General features: G+C 39.4%; 1 protein-coding gene across 9 annotated transcripts in view; it reads right to left on the minus strand.

The window, feature by feature from the left end:
* TTLL5 (tubulin tyrosine ligase like 5) overlaps positions 1-18,155 on the minus strand; it is a 259,441-nt gene that overhangs the window by 84,780 nt on the left and 156,506 nt on the right. For all 9 annotated transcript variants that reach the window (XM_037503833.2, XM_054691987.1, XM_037503831.2 and 6 more), the window contains one exon: positions 8,377-8,572. In XM_037503833.2, coding sequence (XP_037359730.1) covers positions 8,377-8,572 — 196 coding nt within the window. The remainder of the gene's footprint in view (positions 1-8,376; positions 8,573-18,155) is intronic.

Here is an 18,155-nt window from a genome sequence, read left to right on the forward strand (position 1 = left end):
TGGAAGCTAAAAGCTTGGATCCTGGAGGCTGACAAACTTCGCTTCAAATCCTGGCTCTTCCATTTTCTGTGTGTGTAACCCTGAGAAAGTCACTTAAATGATGCTTTGCTTTTTCTTCTATAAAACAGAGCTGCCAAGAGGGCAGTTGTGAAAGATTCAATGAGACCACAGAAATAACATTCCTGGTTAGTGCCTGATACATGGTAACAGCCTGAGGATTACAATCCCAAGGAAAATCCATACAATTATATGACCACCTCCAGGTGAGAGAGGAGCAAACTGAGTTCAAATGAGTTTGAATAACCTGTCCCAGGGCCAAGATCTGACCTGAGGACGAGCTGACTCCCAAAGCTGTCCAAAGGGCCTAGTTCTAATTGTGCTTGTCCGAAGTGCCTACCTCCAAAATGGTTAGCTGCAGTTTAAACATGTATTATTCAGGTTTGCAACGTATTTTTATTAGGTAAGAAGAGTTTGATTTGGCAAAACCCACTACATCAGAGAGTCACAGGGAAATGAATAATAATGGTAACAATTTTTATTTTTTTTTTTTTTTTTTTTAGCCAGTAAATTTTTTATTTATTATTTATATTTTACATCATTTTTCATTTTTGTACAATGTATGCTTTCTCCTCTCAGATGTAGTCCCTGTAAAATTCCCACCACCAATTCACCTGTGCACCATCACCATAGTCCCTTGTACAGGGCAAGGTAACAATTTTCAAAGCTGGGAGCTAAGTTTTATATGAATTTCTGATAATGGTCAGGGAAAAAATAAAATAGAAAAACAACAATAAAATGAACCAAACCAAAACAACACCCCCGGCCCAACCTTCCTCAGGATTTTCTCTCAGAAAGACACAGAAAGACTCTCCAGGCAAAGGGAGCCTGTTTGCTTGCTTTGTGCCATGCTGAGGAGCCAGCATGTTATTGCTGGCTGCCTGAAAAAGTCCGGGTGCCTGCTGAATCTCTCTTTCCTTCCCCTCCCCCACAACACAAACACACAGCAGCTGAAGACTTGGAGCAACAGTGTTCACTCAGCAGAGGGGCAGAATTTTTCTAGACACATGCAATGAAATTTAGGAGCAGAATAACAAGACTTGGCTGGGTTTATGTGGGAATCCCTTCCACACCTGGTGAGGTGCGTGTGCACACACGCACCCAGCAAGATGCTAAGGCCACTCAAGACATCATTAGCAAGCTGAAGGACCTCTTGAGGTGAACGCACAGCTGCCCCAGGCCCTGCTTGTTCCAGCGACATTACTAGGTTAGCTGGTGAGACTGGGTAGGACAGGAAGGGAGAGTAAAGAAGATGGAGTGGGAGGGTACGAGGAGTTAGGAGGTAGTCCTCGCCAGTGCTGAGTTTCCTTGCCATGTTGAAAATTAAGTCCACTAAAAATGGAAGGGCTGTGGAAAGAGGATGGAATCCGTGAAAATTAAGATGTACTTGAAACCTCTCCTCGCCTCCTTTGTTGTTAAAAGAAATTTCAGCAGTTCTGCCTTGACCTTCAACATACCCTTACCTTTTCTGCTTTGGGGGCTTTTTTTCCAGTCTGGATGAGGCAGAGCAGAGTGTGGGAGGGAAGGAGAGGGGGTTGGGGGCAGAAGTGTAACAAAGGATCACTTTAAAAGAAACTACTGAGTAATCACTCTGTCCCTGGCCAAGAATAACATCAGCTCAGTGTCAGCAATTAGAATCAGGTCAGTTGGGCCTCACAGCAGCCAGCTCTCCTCACGGACCCCTGCGTGGAGGGCTACGTATGCATGTGATGTCACCAGCAGTCACTGCTGCCCAAGGAAGTCCCCAACTCGCTGAAAGGAGAGTTTTTAACCTTCTCATTCAGGAGCAGGACACTGGGACGAGAAGGAAGTGGGACGCAATGGGGGAACTAGAGAGAAGGCACAGGGGTACCCTAGAAGATTCATTTCACCATCCCTGGACTATCACAATTCTAGGATTTCTCCAGTCATCCTGGAACTCATGTTAAATGAATTAATATACATACAGCAGCTGGAACAGTGTTTGGAGGAGAGTTTAGGTGCTTACTGAGTGTTGCTATTATTATTTAAGCAAAGGGGGGCGGGTGGAACTGTCCTATTACTTATCTCTTGTCCATCCTAAAACTTGAATCCTGGGAGCAGCGATTGCTAAGGAGAATGTACCCAGATAAGAAGAACTCGCAAGGAGGTTTTCATATTTGGAAAACTTATTCATAAGGAGACTGTGTGAGATGGAGCGAAAAAGATGGAAACATAGTTCCTATAAAAATATGGTTTCCTCCGAATAAGGACAACACAAAAAAGGAAAACTACAGGCCAATCTCCCTAATGAACACTGATGCAAAAATCCTCAATAAAATTTTAGCTATCAGAATCCAACAATGTATCCATAAGATAATTCACCATGACCAAGTTGGATTCATTCCAGGGACACAAGGATGGTTTAACATCCGAAAATCAATCAACGTTATCCAACACATCAACAAAAAGAAATATAAAAACCATATGATAATATCAATAGATGCTGAGAAAGCTTTCGACAAAGTGCAACACCCATTCATGATAAAAGCCCTTGAAATTCTTGGGATACAAGGAACATACCTCAACATCATAAAGGCCATCTATGACAAGCCAACAGCCAGTATCATTCTCAATGGTGAAAAGCTGAAAGCAATTCCATTAAGATCTGGAACAAGACAAGGATGTCCACTCTCACCACTGCTTTTCAATATAATACTGGAAGTCCTAGCCAGAGCAATAAGACAAGAGAAAGACATCCAAGGAATCCAAATGAAAAGAAGAAGTCAAACTATCACTATTTGCAGATGATATGATAATATAGAGAACCCCAAAAACTCCACAGAAAAACTAATTCAACTCATCAATCAGTTCAGTAAAGTGGCAGGATACAAAATCAACACGCAAAAGTCAGTAGCCTTCCTATACACAAACAATAAATCTGAAGAAGAAGAAATCAAAAAAACCATCCCTTTTATTATCGAAACAAAAAAAATCAAATATTTGGGAATAAATCTAACAAAAGAGGTAAAGGACCTATACAAAGAAAACTATAAAACACTGTTAAAAGAAATAGAAGAAGACACAAAGAAATGGAAAGATATCCCCTGCTCATGGATTGGAAGAATAAACATTATTAAAATGGCCATCCTACCAAAAGCAATATACAGATTCAATGCTATTCCAATCAAAATTTCAATGTCATTCTTTAAAGAAATAGAACAATTATTGATGAAATTCATATGGAATCACAAAAAACCCCGAATTGCCAAAGCTCTCCTGAAAAAGAAAGAAGGGAATGGAGGCATCACACTCCCAGACTTCAAACTATACTACAAAGCCATAATCATCAAAACTGCATGGTATTGGAACAAGAACAGACATACAGACCAATGGAATCGAATAGAAAATCCAGAAATAAACCCACAGATTTATGGTCAACTAATCTTTGACAAAGGAGCAAAGACTATGCATTGGAGCAAAGAAAGTTTGTTCAATAAATGGTGCTGGGAAAACTGGGTTGCTACATGCGAAAGAATGAAGCTTGACCACTACCTCACACCATACACAAAAATCAACTCAAAATGGATTAAAGAACTAGACATAAGACCTGAAACCATAAAATACATAGAAGGAAATATAGGCGAAACACTACGGGATTTGCACATCAAAGACATCTTTACAGACACATCACCCAAAGCAGTGATAGTGAAGGCAAAGATAAACAGCTGGGACTACATCAAATTAAAGAGCTTCTGCACAGCAAAAGAGACAATAACAAAAACAAAGAGAAACCCCACCGACTGGGAGAACATTTTTGCACCCAACACTAATGATAAAGGACTGATCACAAAAATCTGCAAAGAGCTGATGAGACTCAGCAACAACAAAGAAAATAATCCAGTCAAAAAATGGGCAGAAGAGCTAAAAAGAAACTTCTCTGAAGAGGAAATGCAAATGGCCAACAGACATATGAAAAAATGTTCAACATCACTTGTCATCAGGGAAATGCAAATCAAAACTACCATGAGATACCATCTCACACCAGTAAGAACAGCACATATTAAAAAAACTAGCAACAACAAATGTTGGCGAGGGTGTGGAGAAAAAGGAACTCTTCTGCACTGTTGGTGGGAGTGCAAACTGGTCCAACCACTGTGGAGAGCTGTGTGGAGATTTCTGGACCTACTAAACATAGAGCTTCCATATGATCCAGCAATTCCACTCCTAGGTATTTACCCAAAGGACACAGAAACATCAACGCCAAAGAACACCTGCACCCCTATGTTTATAGCAGCACTATTTACAATAGCTAAGCTTTGGAAACAGCCCAAATGCCCAAAAATAGATGACTGGATCAAGAAGATGAGGTACATATACACCATGGAATATTACTCAGCATTCAAAAAAGATAAACACATGCAATTTGCAGCAACATGGATGGCGTTGGAAGGGATCATGCTCAGCGAAATAAGCCAAAAAGAAAAAGAAAAATACCGGATGGTCTCACTCATAGCAGGAATCTAGAAAACTTAAATAAGGGACCAGGAAAATGAATAACTATAAGAAAGTGAATATCAAAATCAACAAAAAACTATGAACCAGAGACACTTTTTGGGGGTGGGGGGCGGGAGGGGAGGGATTGGGGTCAGAATGGGGCGTTTGCAATTGTATGGGGGAATATAAAAATAAAATTTATTATTTAAAAAAAAAAATATATGGTTTCCTGAAGCTTTAGAAGGCAACACTAAGTTTAACAAGTCCAGTGTCTCTTACAAAGGACAGAAACAAAGAGGAGATGTTGCTAATCTCTTTCCCTCTAGCTCACTGGTTCCCAAAGTGTGGTTCCCAGAAGAGCTACATTAGGACCACCTGGAAATTTGTTGGAAATGAAAACACTTCAGCCCCATCCCAAACCTGCTGAATCAGAAATGGTGTAGGGGAAGCAAGGGGTGTTTTACAGGTTCTCCAAGAGGTCCTGCTGCTCAGAAGCAAAGGTCTGCAAACTAAGGCTTGCAGGCCAAATCCTGCCTGTAGCCCATTTTTGTAAATAGTTCTATTGGAAAAACTGCCACATTCATTCATTTACATATTGTCTATGGCTGTTTTCATTGTAGGATGGCAGGGCTGAGTAGTAGCTGCCACAGAGACCCTATGGCCTGCTAAGCCTAAAATATTTACATCTGGTCATTTACAGAAAGTTTGACGACCCATACTCTGACTGAGAGCCATGTTTTTTATTTAGTAAGAGCCAGGGGTGGACTAGAGAACCGTGTGTTTTTAAACTTCTGATTTTACCCATCAGCACATAACAGCTCCTACTTCTAATTTTGTCTTATTTTCTTATCAAGCTTCCTATCAAATGAACTGGATACTCCTATTTCCTTGTGTCTGTGTCCCTAGGAATGAATCTCTGTTGATGGCTCTGGGTGACTTTGTCTCATGCCCACATTATAGGACCATTCTTGTGTAGGGGTGAATTCAGTTGACAACTGCTAGATTTATGAGTACACTGCTAGCCAGATGAAGATCAAAGCTTACTCCCCAATGAATGATTAGAAATGCCCACTCCCAAATTCAGAGTTGGCCTTCTTGAAATTAATACCTTCAATAAGGTAGCTAACTGCAGAAAAGGATGGGGAACTTCCTCTGCACGTAAAGCAAGAAAGGTTGTATCACCTTTCCCAAAACATTTTTAGATTACTTGAAAGGCCATGCACATAATTATCACAGTATATTACAAAATGTGATATAATTTAAATATGACATGATATGTTAGAACATAAAACATCAAAGGCTCCTTTAGTGTCCTTTTCCTTTTATCCTGCTATAGATGAATGCTAGGTAAATTAAATTTCACTTCTATCCACTGCTCTCAAACAAGCAATTAGTCAAACTGTTAGTTATATCAGTGGCTACCTACATTCCAGAAAAATCAATCCAAAGCATAAGGAGTTCACGAGAGAAACCATCGTTATCTGAAAGGTTAACCCAAGGACAGAAATATACAACACACTAAGGGTGCAAACCAAGCTTCCGTCAATAATTTAGTGGTAATTATATTGGTCTGGCCCAGCACAGTTATAAGTTCAGCTAATAAAGAGGCTTAAAATCTAATAGGGCTTTGTTCCTTCTGCGGAGTGATTCTTAATGTCCTTTACAATAAAATGCTCTAAGTTTCTAAGTATTATGCATATTAGAAGATTTAATATCTTATTTGTTATTTTATTAAAGTTATACATGCTTCACAGTAATAAAATTTAGTTTCTTTAGCTCTCCCCCAGAGTCCCGGAACTTCACTCTTACTCATTTTTACATAATTCAACTGTGGATTCGAAGAACAGGAGGAAGAAAACAAAATGATGCTATAAACATATATAAAATTATGATAAATGATTTTCTGTTCCTTCTCCAGGAGACTCAAGGTAACTCCCTTCTTGGGAGTTCTGACTCCTCTGTGAGACAGATATTCTGACAGATTCTAAAAAACATGTTTTCCAGGTACTTCATAGTTCAGTGAAATTACACCAGTATAATCCTCAGTGGGGGAAAAAGTCTACACAAGAATAGCAGTACTCTGAATTTTCAAAGGAATGTGAGATGCTGGAAGCTAATCAAAAGAATAAGAAGAACTTATAAATGAAGCAGTTTCTAAAAGTGAAAATCAGCAAAACTATCTCTCCTTTCTCAAAACATCAAAGTCCTGCAATCACTGACTTTTGTTTTTAATCATCCACCATTTCAAGATATGAAAGCATTAAAAGGGACTAACTGTGTTGATTCAGTCATTGATTATACTCACAAAAGGGAAATAAGGCTATTTATGATGGCTCCAAAATCTAACATTTAATTAATATGGCATTTTCAAGTACTCTGAACAGAATTTTAAAATTTATAGTTTTAAGAAATTACAGCTAAAAAATGCCCTCAGATACATATTTATATTTGAAACTGAGAAAATGAAAATTGCAGAAAAATTCCAAAGACTTTCAAAATGAAGATATTTGTATATGACTGAGGACAGTGTGATCAAAATGAGATGCAATATTCTATGCTTTCTGGAAAAAAAGGTTGGATTTTACTCGAGTAAAAATGATCTAAAGAACTACTTCACAAATGTCTGCAGTTATAATTTTCTCAATTATAATAAATTAATATAATTTACAGAATACACTATCACAGATAAAGATGATCAAGTGATAAATGACCATAAAATAATAAATAATAATAATAATAAATAAAATAATAAATATAATAAATAAAATAATAAATCTGGATGATAGCTGAAAAGATAACTAAAACTAGAGAGCATAATTTATATCATAATTTAGAGGAAAAAGACAACTTTGGGAAATGCTGCTTCAGTCTTTGGTTGAATATTAATTTTGTACCAACTAATACATACTATGCAGTGTATTTTTATAACAAAAAGCAAAAGACAGTTTATATGCTCCCTACACGATGATCAAATGTCTTCACTTAAGCAAGTATCAGGGAAGCTCATGGAATCATTACCAATTTAGTCCAATAGAACATGCACAACTCATCCTTGTGATCACCCTGAGTCATCAAGAAACATTAACTCTTTATGGCCTGCCTTTTTTGGTGAAGTCACCCTTTTTCTGTAATTGGGGCCATGACGATATATACTAGTGCAATAAACTTAGACAGTTCCCTTGTATGTATGCTCAGGAGTTTCTGTCATTTCTATAGACAACAAGTAGGTAATTCTATTTCATTAGGGCATAAATTCTAAAACAGCAAGGATTTTTGTGTGTACGGTTGTTAAGGCTCCACTATTTACAACAGCGCCTAGCACATGACAGGCACTCAATAAACATTTGTTGAATGAGTAACTGTCAAACCAAAAGACCAACAACTTAACCATTGACTATTTCCTAGAAGACTTAAAAGTTATTTATTCTTTGAAATTCTTGATAGGTCCTGAAGGTTTAATATATGCAATACATAACAACTCTGTGAGGGTAAGGAAGTAGTATATTTGGGGGAAAGAATTCCTTAAAATGTTAGCTTCCAGTTACATGGGAATCAGACCCTCTGGGAAGTTACTGACCTAAAATTATACAACAGAAAAGGTAAATACTTCAATAGAGATTTCTGTGGATAAACACTCAAATGAAAGAAAGAATGCCACAACTCATTTAGCCTCACCTTGCAGCAAAACCAATGTCAATGACTTCAGAACATTCTTTTTCTGAGTAGATTTTTCAGGAACCATCCAAGCCATGGGGTGTTTATATTAGGAAACTAGTACTATATTTCCCACTGATTTAATCAATTTTCCCCCCTAACCAACAGACAGAAGAATTAGCACATGGAAAAAGCCTTATTTTTAATCACCTGATGCCGGGCTCGACTCTGATCCAGAAGTTGTCTGGACTGAAGTTTTTGTTGTTCAAGTTGCTGCAGGGCAAAATGGAGTTGGTAACTGCCTGCGGTGGGATGATATTTATGCTGAGGGACCACCCCTGTAGCCTTGCTGTACGCGTTGTTCTCTACCTCGCCCTCCCAGGCAAAGCTACCTGTTTGGAGGCTCCTGAAAAGAAAAGAAAGTAAATTACTTAGAGTGGTTGTATGAACAATAAAAAGGGAAGGAGAGAAATATCTCAGGTATTTTTCCTTTATTGAAATAAACACAGTTTGAAATTAAAAGTAAATTACAAATTGATGGGCCTCCCCCGTGGCGCAGCGGTTGAGCGCTGGGTTGCGAAGCTGCCCGCAGCCTCTGCAGCGCCGGTTCGATCCCCGGCTGCTGGTCGAGGGTCCCACATGGCACACAGACCTCTCCTGCTGCCCGCTGCTCCCCTCAGCAGTGTACTTCGTCAGTCTGCCTGTTCTGTTCCCTGCTCTGACTCTGGTGAATTCTCTCACCCTCCTGCACCTCTGACTGTACCCAGTGCTTGTATAAATAAATAAATCTTAAAAAAAAAAGTAAACTACAAATTGATTAGATTAATAAGTTATCTAATGCACCCACTGTCTTTGTGTAGCTGCACAAAGACAAAAATATAAAGACGATGTTTGCGCTGTTCTCCGTTCTATTTGTAGCTCCTATTGTGAGGTCTGGGTCATCAGAGAAACTCTGTCTTCATCAGTGTACAACAAATACAGGAGGGTAAGTTAGTTTAAGGCAGAAACAGAGGAACAATCATCTTCTCTAACATCAACTTCAAAAGTATAGGGGTGAATTTTACAGAATTCTTGATTTTTCTTAACCACCCATTAGTGAAGTACCTAAATTTTAAAAATGTGTTTATATTCAAGCTTATGACCCATCATGGAATAGCATAACTGGTGTGTGAAGGTACTTTTTTCATTTTTCTAAATTTAGCTGAACTGGGTCCCTAAGCCAGGTTCACATTTAGTGTACACACAGGGAAGGTAAAGGGCTCATGCTCTTCAGCACCTGTACCATGCTATCTGTGAGAAACTCTGTCCTCCTTGCCCAAATTCTAAAATTTTTAATACTGGTGACTGTATCTGTATACATTGAGTTGAAGTCTTCATAACTATAGGCTCCTACATTTCCCTACTCAGTCCATTTCTTCCAGGTTAAAAAAATAGAGTTTTTCCATTTACTACCACTTCATACCCACTAGGAGGGCTAATATTCAAAACAAAACAGAAGTTAACAAGTGCTGGCAAGCATATGGAGAAGTTAGAACTCTCATGAATTGTTGCTGGGAATATAAAATGGAATAAATGTTCCAGGAAACATTCTGGCAGTCCCTCAAAAAGCTAAATACAGAGTTCCCAAGTGATCTAGCAATTCCGCTCCTAGGTATAAACCCAAAGGAACTGAAAGTAGGGACCTCAGATAGTTGTACACCAATCTTCATGCAGAACTATTCATAATAGCCAAAAGTCAGCCCACATATCCATCAACAGATGAATGGCTAAATACAATATGATGCATACACATGGTGGAATATTACTCAGCCTTGAAAAGGAAGGAAATTCTGATACTTGATATACATGGATAAACTCTGAAGACATTATGCAAAGTGAAGTATGTCAGTCATAAATGAACACATTATATGATTTCACTTATATGTGGTACCTAGGATAGTCAAATTCATAGAGACAGAAAGTGTAGTAGTGTTTGCCTGGGGCTGTGGAGATGGGAATGATAATTATTATTTTTTAAAAGATTTATTTATTTTTATACAAGAATTGGGGTAGAGGCCAGAGATGCGGGGTGTGAGAGGATTCACCACAGACAGAATGGGGAACAGAACAGGCAGACAGACTAAAGCACACTGCTGAGGGGAGCAGCGGGCGAGACAGGAGAGGCCTGTCCCTCCATGTGGGTTTCTCCCCGGCCAGCCGGGAATCGAACTCACGCTGCAGTGGCTGGGGACCGCTGCATAGGTTGCGTCTTAACCCCTGTCCCTGTGCCACCAGGGAGGCCTGATAATTATTTTTTAATGGGTACTGAGTTTCAGTTTGTGATGTTGAAAAAGTACTGGAGGTGGCTGGGTTGGTAGTGTTGACCACACAGCATTGTGAATGCAATAAATGCTGTTGAAGTAAGTACTTAAACTAGTAAATTTTATGTTATATATATTTTACCACAATTAAACAAATCCACTTATAGAACAGTCATATTTGGCAGTCCTTAATACTTTTGGATATTCTTTTACGAACCTTCTTTGACTACCCTGCAACTCCCCCGCTCTACCCCCCACACTCCCAAACACCACCTTTCGGTACAGTGACCAGAAAATTATACATAGAAGAAACATGAATTACTTCATGTGAACAACCTTGCCCCAAACCATAGCTGATGGGGCTTAGAGAAATGAAATAATGCCTGATTTAAGAAAACAGTCATAATCATTTAAATCATTTTGTTATTTTCCTTGTAAATTTCCTTTGGTGTTAATGCTTATTTCAGTGGTAAAGATGCAGCAACATTAGGGTGATGTTATCCAGACCTTCCTGAGTCTTGACCTACACGTCACCTGGCAACTTATAGCCTGGGTCCTAATGACTCCCCAGAGTCCTGTGAGAGGGGGCAAAGTGGAATGTCTTTGGGGGCCAGAAGTTCAGGCTCTTCTCTTACCTGTGAACTCCCTTAGAGTTGGCTCATTTCATGTCTCTACTTTGGTGTCCCTGCTTCTTTCAAAGAGACTTCCAAAGACCTAGTTAAGGGGACGTCTGTGAAATGGATTCTGAAGTCCACAGAGGAAAGGTTTCCTACCCACAGCACCTCACCTCTTTGCGTCACAACCCTTGCCCATCCCCCACAGTTTGGCTCCCACAGTTCAGTTACACAATTACACACTTAAGCTAATCTTCTTGGGGAACAGAACCAAAAAGCTCAGAGCTTGCTTACTTAATAATTTTTTGAGTATGACATTTAATCTTCAGTGATCCATCTTGAAATGCCATAAGGTCTATGCTGTTACATAGTTAAAAAGATGATCTTTCTCAAGGGGCTTCTGGGGCTATGGAAAAATGTGGCCACCTATGACTGAATATAAATAAGCACCAAAATACATTAATAAAAATGTCAACATTATTAACAAAGAAAGAGTTGCATAAACGTTAAAGAGGAATTACAGGGCCTCCCCTGGTGGCGCAGCAGTTGAGCGCTGGGCTGCGAGGCTGCCCGCAGCCTCTGCAGTGCCGGTTCGATCCCTGGCCACCGGTAAGGGTCCCACAAAAAAAAAAAAAAAAAAAAAGAGGAATTACAGGTTAGCAAAGAAGGGGTCAGAGGAACCTGTTATCTCTTCTCTCATTAGTGCGGGAAGAGAAAAGTTTACTAAAGATAAGTGTAAGTAATGGAACAGCTAAGGGAACTAAGTGAGTTGTCAGTGGAAGGAGGGCCAAAGGCAAAAGGTATCCAGAGAAGGTTCGAATAGGAGTGGGCTGATCCACTGAACAAATGAAGACAAGGGAAGAGACAGATGAAACAGCACAAACTGGCTGAATAACCTTGAGATTTCCATACCAATTAGCACAGGCCTTGGAATCTAGAATGAAACTATTATTTATGACAACTGGACCAAAGGTCAGAAAAGTCATTAATTGTGATTCTATTTCCATCACAAGCTTGCTGGTAATAGTTTTCGCAATCTAGACACAAGGGTTAGCTATTAAAGGATTTATGTAACAATACAGTTTATGTCAGAATGCATCTCGTAGATTAGCTTTATGGTCTAGGAACTGCTTTAATAACAAATATTCCCAGGAAGCATTTACCTTAATGGCTTCCTGCTGTGTGTCAGAAATAGGGTCTGTAATTTGGAGATGGTCAGGCATAGTCTCTCAGGTGTGCATGCACTAAGGGGTCTGTGGTGGTATAACGAGTAGGACAATGGGCAAGAAAAGATTAAATAGAGGACTTCGGCTAAATTTATTCAGCCAAATGCACACATATTGAACAGAATGTAACATTCATAAACTTTTATAGTGAAAGCTGTTTTTAATCCCATTAGTAACACAAGCCCAGTCTCCAAATCACAAAAGGAAGTTTCTCATGCAACTAGAGGTTTTTAGAAAAGAGGCAGGAATTTTTACAGTGCAGCCCTGGGTGGGAGTGCTCAGCTGTGCAAGGCAGTGTGGTAAGTGCCACAAGAAATCTGCTTGCTTTGAATGTGAGAGGCTGTTACTCAGGGCTGGTGTCTCACAAAAAAACACAAGTCATTGGGGTTTGCAACATGTAAGCGCTGGGAGTGAAGGAGAGGAGTTGGCGCACGCTCACGCCTGAGACGATACCGCTGCACAGGCCGTGCCCTGGCCTCTGAGAGGTTTCATTTCCATCCATAATCCCATCTCACTCTCTGGAACCTAGCTCATTCCAGTTTACTAGTTATATACTTTCTACTCCCACCAAATTTCTGAGGTTCAATAATTCCAAAATTTAATTTGCTCAATACAAGTATTTAATATTGCACATATTCCTTGTAAATAACTTCTAATAGTTTTATGTTATTTCGAGAATAGAAAATATAGGCAGTCAGCTGTGGGAATGCTCGGAATGTTTAACATTTGATTCAGACTCCAAGATTCCTAGTAAACTCTGCTGTATTTTGTCTTTACTTCCTATGTAGTTAGTAGGCAGCTATATGACAAGTTTTTCTGAATACCACATTCTCATCTTTGCCTGTTTACTTTCTGTATTACACAGTGGCACTAACAGTGTAAACACAGAGGACTAAATGTTTCTCTCCATGGAAAGGCCCTTTGTGTAGCACCCACCCAGCCTATAGTCAATACAAACTAGAGGGTTACCCTTAGCCCTTTAATGTCTGTTCCATGAAATGGATGTTGGCTTTCAAGCACTTGGAGACAATCTGTAAATTGCACTGGTCTTTAGAAAGCAAAATCTCCCGAACAGGCTGTTGCACTCTCTATACTTGGCTTTCAATGTCAAGACGTGATGTCATAAGAATGTGGGGCGGCGATGAGAAAGGGGAATGTGACAGTCCCACAAAGTGTAATTCTACAGTCCATTTTCCTATCTTCCCCCAAATCCAATTCCAACAACTCCTGAGCTATCATGTAAGCTTCTGCCCCTCTTGAGGGTGTTGGGAAGTGTATGGGTATGCTTTCTGTTGTCATAATAATGGGGGTGGGGATGACTTGACATTTAATAGGTGGAAGTCAGGGTGCTAAAGGTTCAGAAATGCAAGGAAGACCCTTGTACTTGGAAAAGCATGTGCTGCTCAAAATGCCAGTGATGCTTCTATTGAGAAACACTGTAAAGCCACGAAGGAAGTGCTTTCTGGGGAGAATCTTACTATTTCTTCCCAAGAAAGGATAGCCATCTACTTCCACAGCACTTTATGGAATGTACAGATATATAAGGACAGCAAGAGGCTAAAATTTCTTCATGTATAAATCTCAACCTTAAGCACTATGGTCCCAGCACTTGGTAAGGATTACAAAGGTGTTGCTTTAAATGCTGAAAATCGGGCCTCCCCTGGTGGCGCAGTGGTTGAGCACTGGGCTGTGAGGCTGCTCGCAGCCTCTGCAGCACTGGTTCGATCCCCGACCACCGGTGAGGGTCCCACGTGGGGCGCAGACCTCTCCTGCTGCCCGCTGCTCCCCTCAGCAGTGTGTTTCGTCAGTCTGTCTGTTCTGTTCCCCACTTGGCTCTGGTGAATTCTCTCACCCTCCTGCGCTTCTGACTGTACCCAGTGCTTGTATAAATAAATAAATAAATAAATAAATAAATCTTAAAAAAAAAAAAAAAGTAAAAAAAAAAAAAATAAATAAATAAACGCTGAAAATCCTCCAGATGTGAGCAGGGCTCCTAGGAGTAGTACAAAGCAGTGCTGGCCAGAGTAAGGAAGCTATGTGATTAGGTGGCATTACATAATGTGATGGGGAACCCCTTTGGCTCTGTGGGCTATTTCCAACGGCAAAACTAGAGTGACTGCATGGGATGTTGTATGTCCCATTTCTAATGCCTCCCAGGGCAAGTGGGGTTGTATCAGATTGACAAAGTCCAAATGGATACGGAGAGAATAAGGAGGGAAGGATTCTCTCCACTTGGCCTTCTTTACATGGAATCTCTATTTTATTCGTCCAAATTTTCCTCATCTGAGAAGTGAGGATATGATAACTGTACTGATCTCATTGGGTTGTTGTGGTGACTAGAGAGTTAACACCAGTGAAAGAGGAATGGCTCCAAAAATCTATTTCCACTACTATTATTACTATTTTTCTTCCCACCAAACAGTTCCATTTCACTGCTGCCAAAGCCCTACAGTCCTTTGAGGGAGGATACAGAAAACATGAACTGCATTTACCCCCAGAAGATTCTGTGTTGCAAAGTCAGCACCCTATAGTCATCGGTGTATTACAACTTGTGGAGTCCAAACGGTTCCACATTGCTAAAAAGAACCACCCCATTGCACAGCATCAGCCACAGGGCTACTGCTACTCTCATGCTCTGTGCTGAGCATGAAGACAGGCTAATAGGGAAGGAATGTGTTTGCATCCCCTTCAATCCAGTAAATGGGCAATGGAAGTGGGACCCACATTCACCTTTTTAAAGCATTCAGTTTCCTATTCAAACCTACGTCCTGCTCCCCTATCAGAGCTGGTGACTCCAGAGCCTGATGATATGTTCCTGTGTAGCCATCACCCTGTGCTCTAGGCTGTTGCAGACTGCCTGTTCACATTGTCTGCGCCCCCCGCCCCCCACTCCGTTTTTACTCTCGCTTCCATGTTGGCATCCTTGCAGTGTTGGATTCCTTTTCTTTTTTTCCTTTTTTTTTTTTTTTTGGTTCTACCACCCAAAGCCTGAGAAGAGGGAGTGAGTGGGCTAGACAGGCCTCTGGGATGCCTTTGAAACTCCAGGGATCATGAGGGGGAATTCCACCCTTCACTTTCAGAAATAATGAAATGGAACCTTCTCTATTTTAATATAAGGTTTTCATTCTTTATCCTGGAAATTATTCACCGGGAGTTAAATCAAAGACAAGAAACAAACATAAATCATTCAAAAACTTCTGATTTGAGTAACTGGTAGGAAGTTTCAAGAGATTATTGCTGCTACCTTGAAAAAAGAACAAGCTGAATAAGGTGCTACAATACACTGATTTCAAACCCAACAAAATGATGAAAACATATGGGAACCTAAATGCATACAGTACCAGAAAGTGACAAGCCCCTTGCTTTCATCCAAGAAAAGGAATCATCAGAGATAGGGGTTAAGACACAATCAGTTAAACTTTTGACAGACCTTTAACACGTCTGTGTGGGCTGTATGTGTGTGTGCTATTTTAGACTCACTGAAGCCCCATCCACAGAGTGTGTGGTCACTCAACTCTCCCCAAGTGCACAGGGGCAGTGAGGCTGGGAGAGCAGGAGACCAGCAAGGTGAGAGTAGCTATGGCTGTATTTGACCATCACCAAAACTCCATAATTAGTAGTCTTCAAATTAGCTGGAATGTAAAACCTGAAACTAAAACAATGAACTTTTGATATTTTATTGGTCTATCCTGCCTTTTAAATAGATCTTTTTATCCAGATAAGATTTGTAACATCAAGCATTAGTCTTTAGGAATACTGACACATAGAAGGAGTTATGCGGACCTTCCAGATGTGGACACGTTTCACTATACAATATAAAAACATCATATTTATTAACATCACATATTAGGAGGCTATCAAATTGCTAGAAGTGCATACAAACCTTCCAAAACTAATTTTTTTCTTGAAAGCTAGAATTTTATCATTGACAGGAAATATTGCCGGTTGTTTTCTTTGAAGTGATAGGCTCACTGTTCTTTTAAGGAGAAATCTGCCAAACGTCCAAGTCTGGATAACTACAGTTTGTCTATCATTTCTTTCAAGTAAAAAATGTTTCCCAAGCATGTTTTCTGTAGGCTCCAAGTGATTGAAACAATCAGAGAAGTGCTATGTATATGCCCCACGTTGGCAGACATAATATTAAAGAGATATGTAATCCAGAGTCAAGACTTAATTATTACTACTTGTCAAGGATGTTCTCAAGTAGCACTGGCATTTCTCTTTAAACCACACGCTCTGGTGGTAAAGAACACAGTGAGTACTGCTACAGCTAGGGGACACTGCCTTAATTTGTGCAGAGGCAGGCATGGTATTACAAAACCACCATTGTTTTTGCACCATCAGTGCAAATGTCGACATAGTGCAAAAAGCAAAAAACACATCTCATCTTCTGGATTCTCAAGCCAGTGAGACCCTGAATTTCTATGTAAGCTCTAAGTGTACCAGGTGAAGCAAACTGTGACCTGCCCTTAGGATAAAGGGTAATAAATATAATACAAACAAAATTCACCCTTTGGGTTTCCTTCTTCCAAATGTTGGTTCCTCTCCAGTATCTGCCAGCTTCTGTTTACCCTCTCTTGTTTTATCCAGTGTGCTCATCAGATAAAAACTTAGGTAGCCACCACAACTAGTAATCACCCCAATAGACTCAGTGCAATCACAATCAATATCCCAGCAGGCTTTGCTGTAATTGTTGAAGACAAGCGGATTTTAAAGTTTATATGGAAAAGTAAAAGATTCTGGAATGGTTAAAACAATCTTGAAAAAGGCGCCTTACGTTACCTGACTTTAAGGCTACTATAAAACTACAATGAAAGCTGTGCAGTGTAGGCCTAAGAGTAAATAAATAGACTGATGAAACTGAAACAGGATAAGGAGTCCAGAAATGGACCCATAAATATATGGTCAATTCATTTTTGACCAAGCTGCCAAGAGAACTGAAGGGGGAAAAGAAAAACTTCTTTTTAACAAATGGTGCTGGAACTACTGGCTATCCATCTGGAAAAAATGAATGTCAACCTCTACTCTTTACTCCCTTCAGAAAAATAAATTGGATCACAGTTCCCTAAACCTAGTCCTCTGAAACTAGTACCATAAAGCTGCTAGAAGAAAACATGAGAATATATTAGTAGGCTTGAGGTACACAAAAATGTCTTAGGCTATGAAAGTTCTAATTATGATTAAAACATTGATAAATGTCACTAAAATGAAACAGTTCTGATTATCAAAACGTATCACTAAAAAGATGAACAGTCAAGTCATACCCTGGAGAAAAATACTTGCAATACATAGATGTGATCAAAGATTTCTATTGATAATATATAAAGAAGCCCTATCATTGTTGATTTCAACAATACAATGACAGACCTATTTAAAAATATATAAAATATTGGCGTAGACACTTAGAGAAGAAAATATATATTGATAAATGGCCAATAACACATAAAAAGGTCTCAACATCAGTGATTGTCAGGAAAATGAAAATATCATTTACATTTACTAAATGTTTAAAATCCAACAGTTAATACCAAATGTTGGTGGGCAATAGTGCAAGTAGGATTCTCATTAATTGCTGATAAAGGTATAAACTGATATAACAGTTTCTGAAAATTGTTTGTTTCTTGTAAGTTTAAACTTCCATTTACATATAAATTCTACTCCTAAGTATTTGCCCAAAAGAAGTGAAAATATATGGATTTTTTAAAAAGTTGTATAAAATTTTCATTGAGTTTGTATTTGTATTAGTAAAAAACTGCAATCCCCTTAATGCTCACTCAACATGAAGGTGGATCAACACATTGTGGGAATATCACAGAATACCATACAACAATAAAAAGGAATGACTACCG

Source organism: Talpa occidentalis, unplaced genomic scaffold, assembly GCF_014898055.3.
Source record: "Talpa occidentalis isolate TD23 unplaced genomic scaffold, MPIMG_talOcc4v2.1 talOcc4.11, whole genome shotgun sequence".
Taxonomy (NCBI): Eukaryota; Metazoa; Chordata; class Mammalia; order Eulipotyphla; family Talpidae; genus Talpa; species Talpa occidentalis.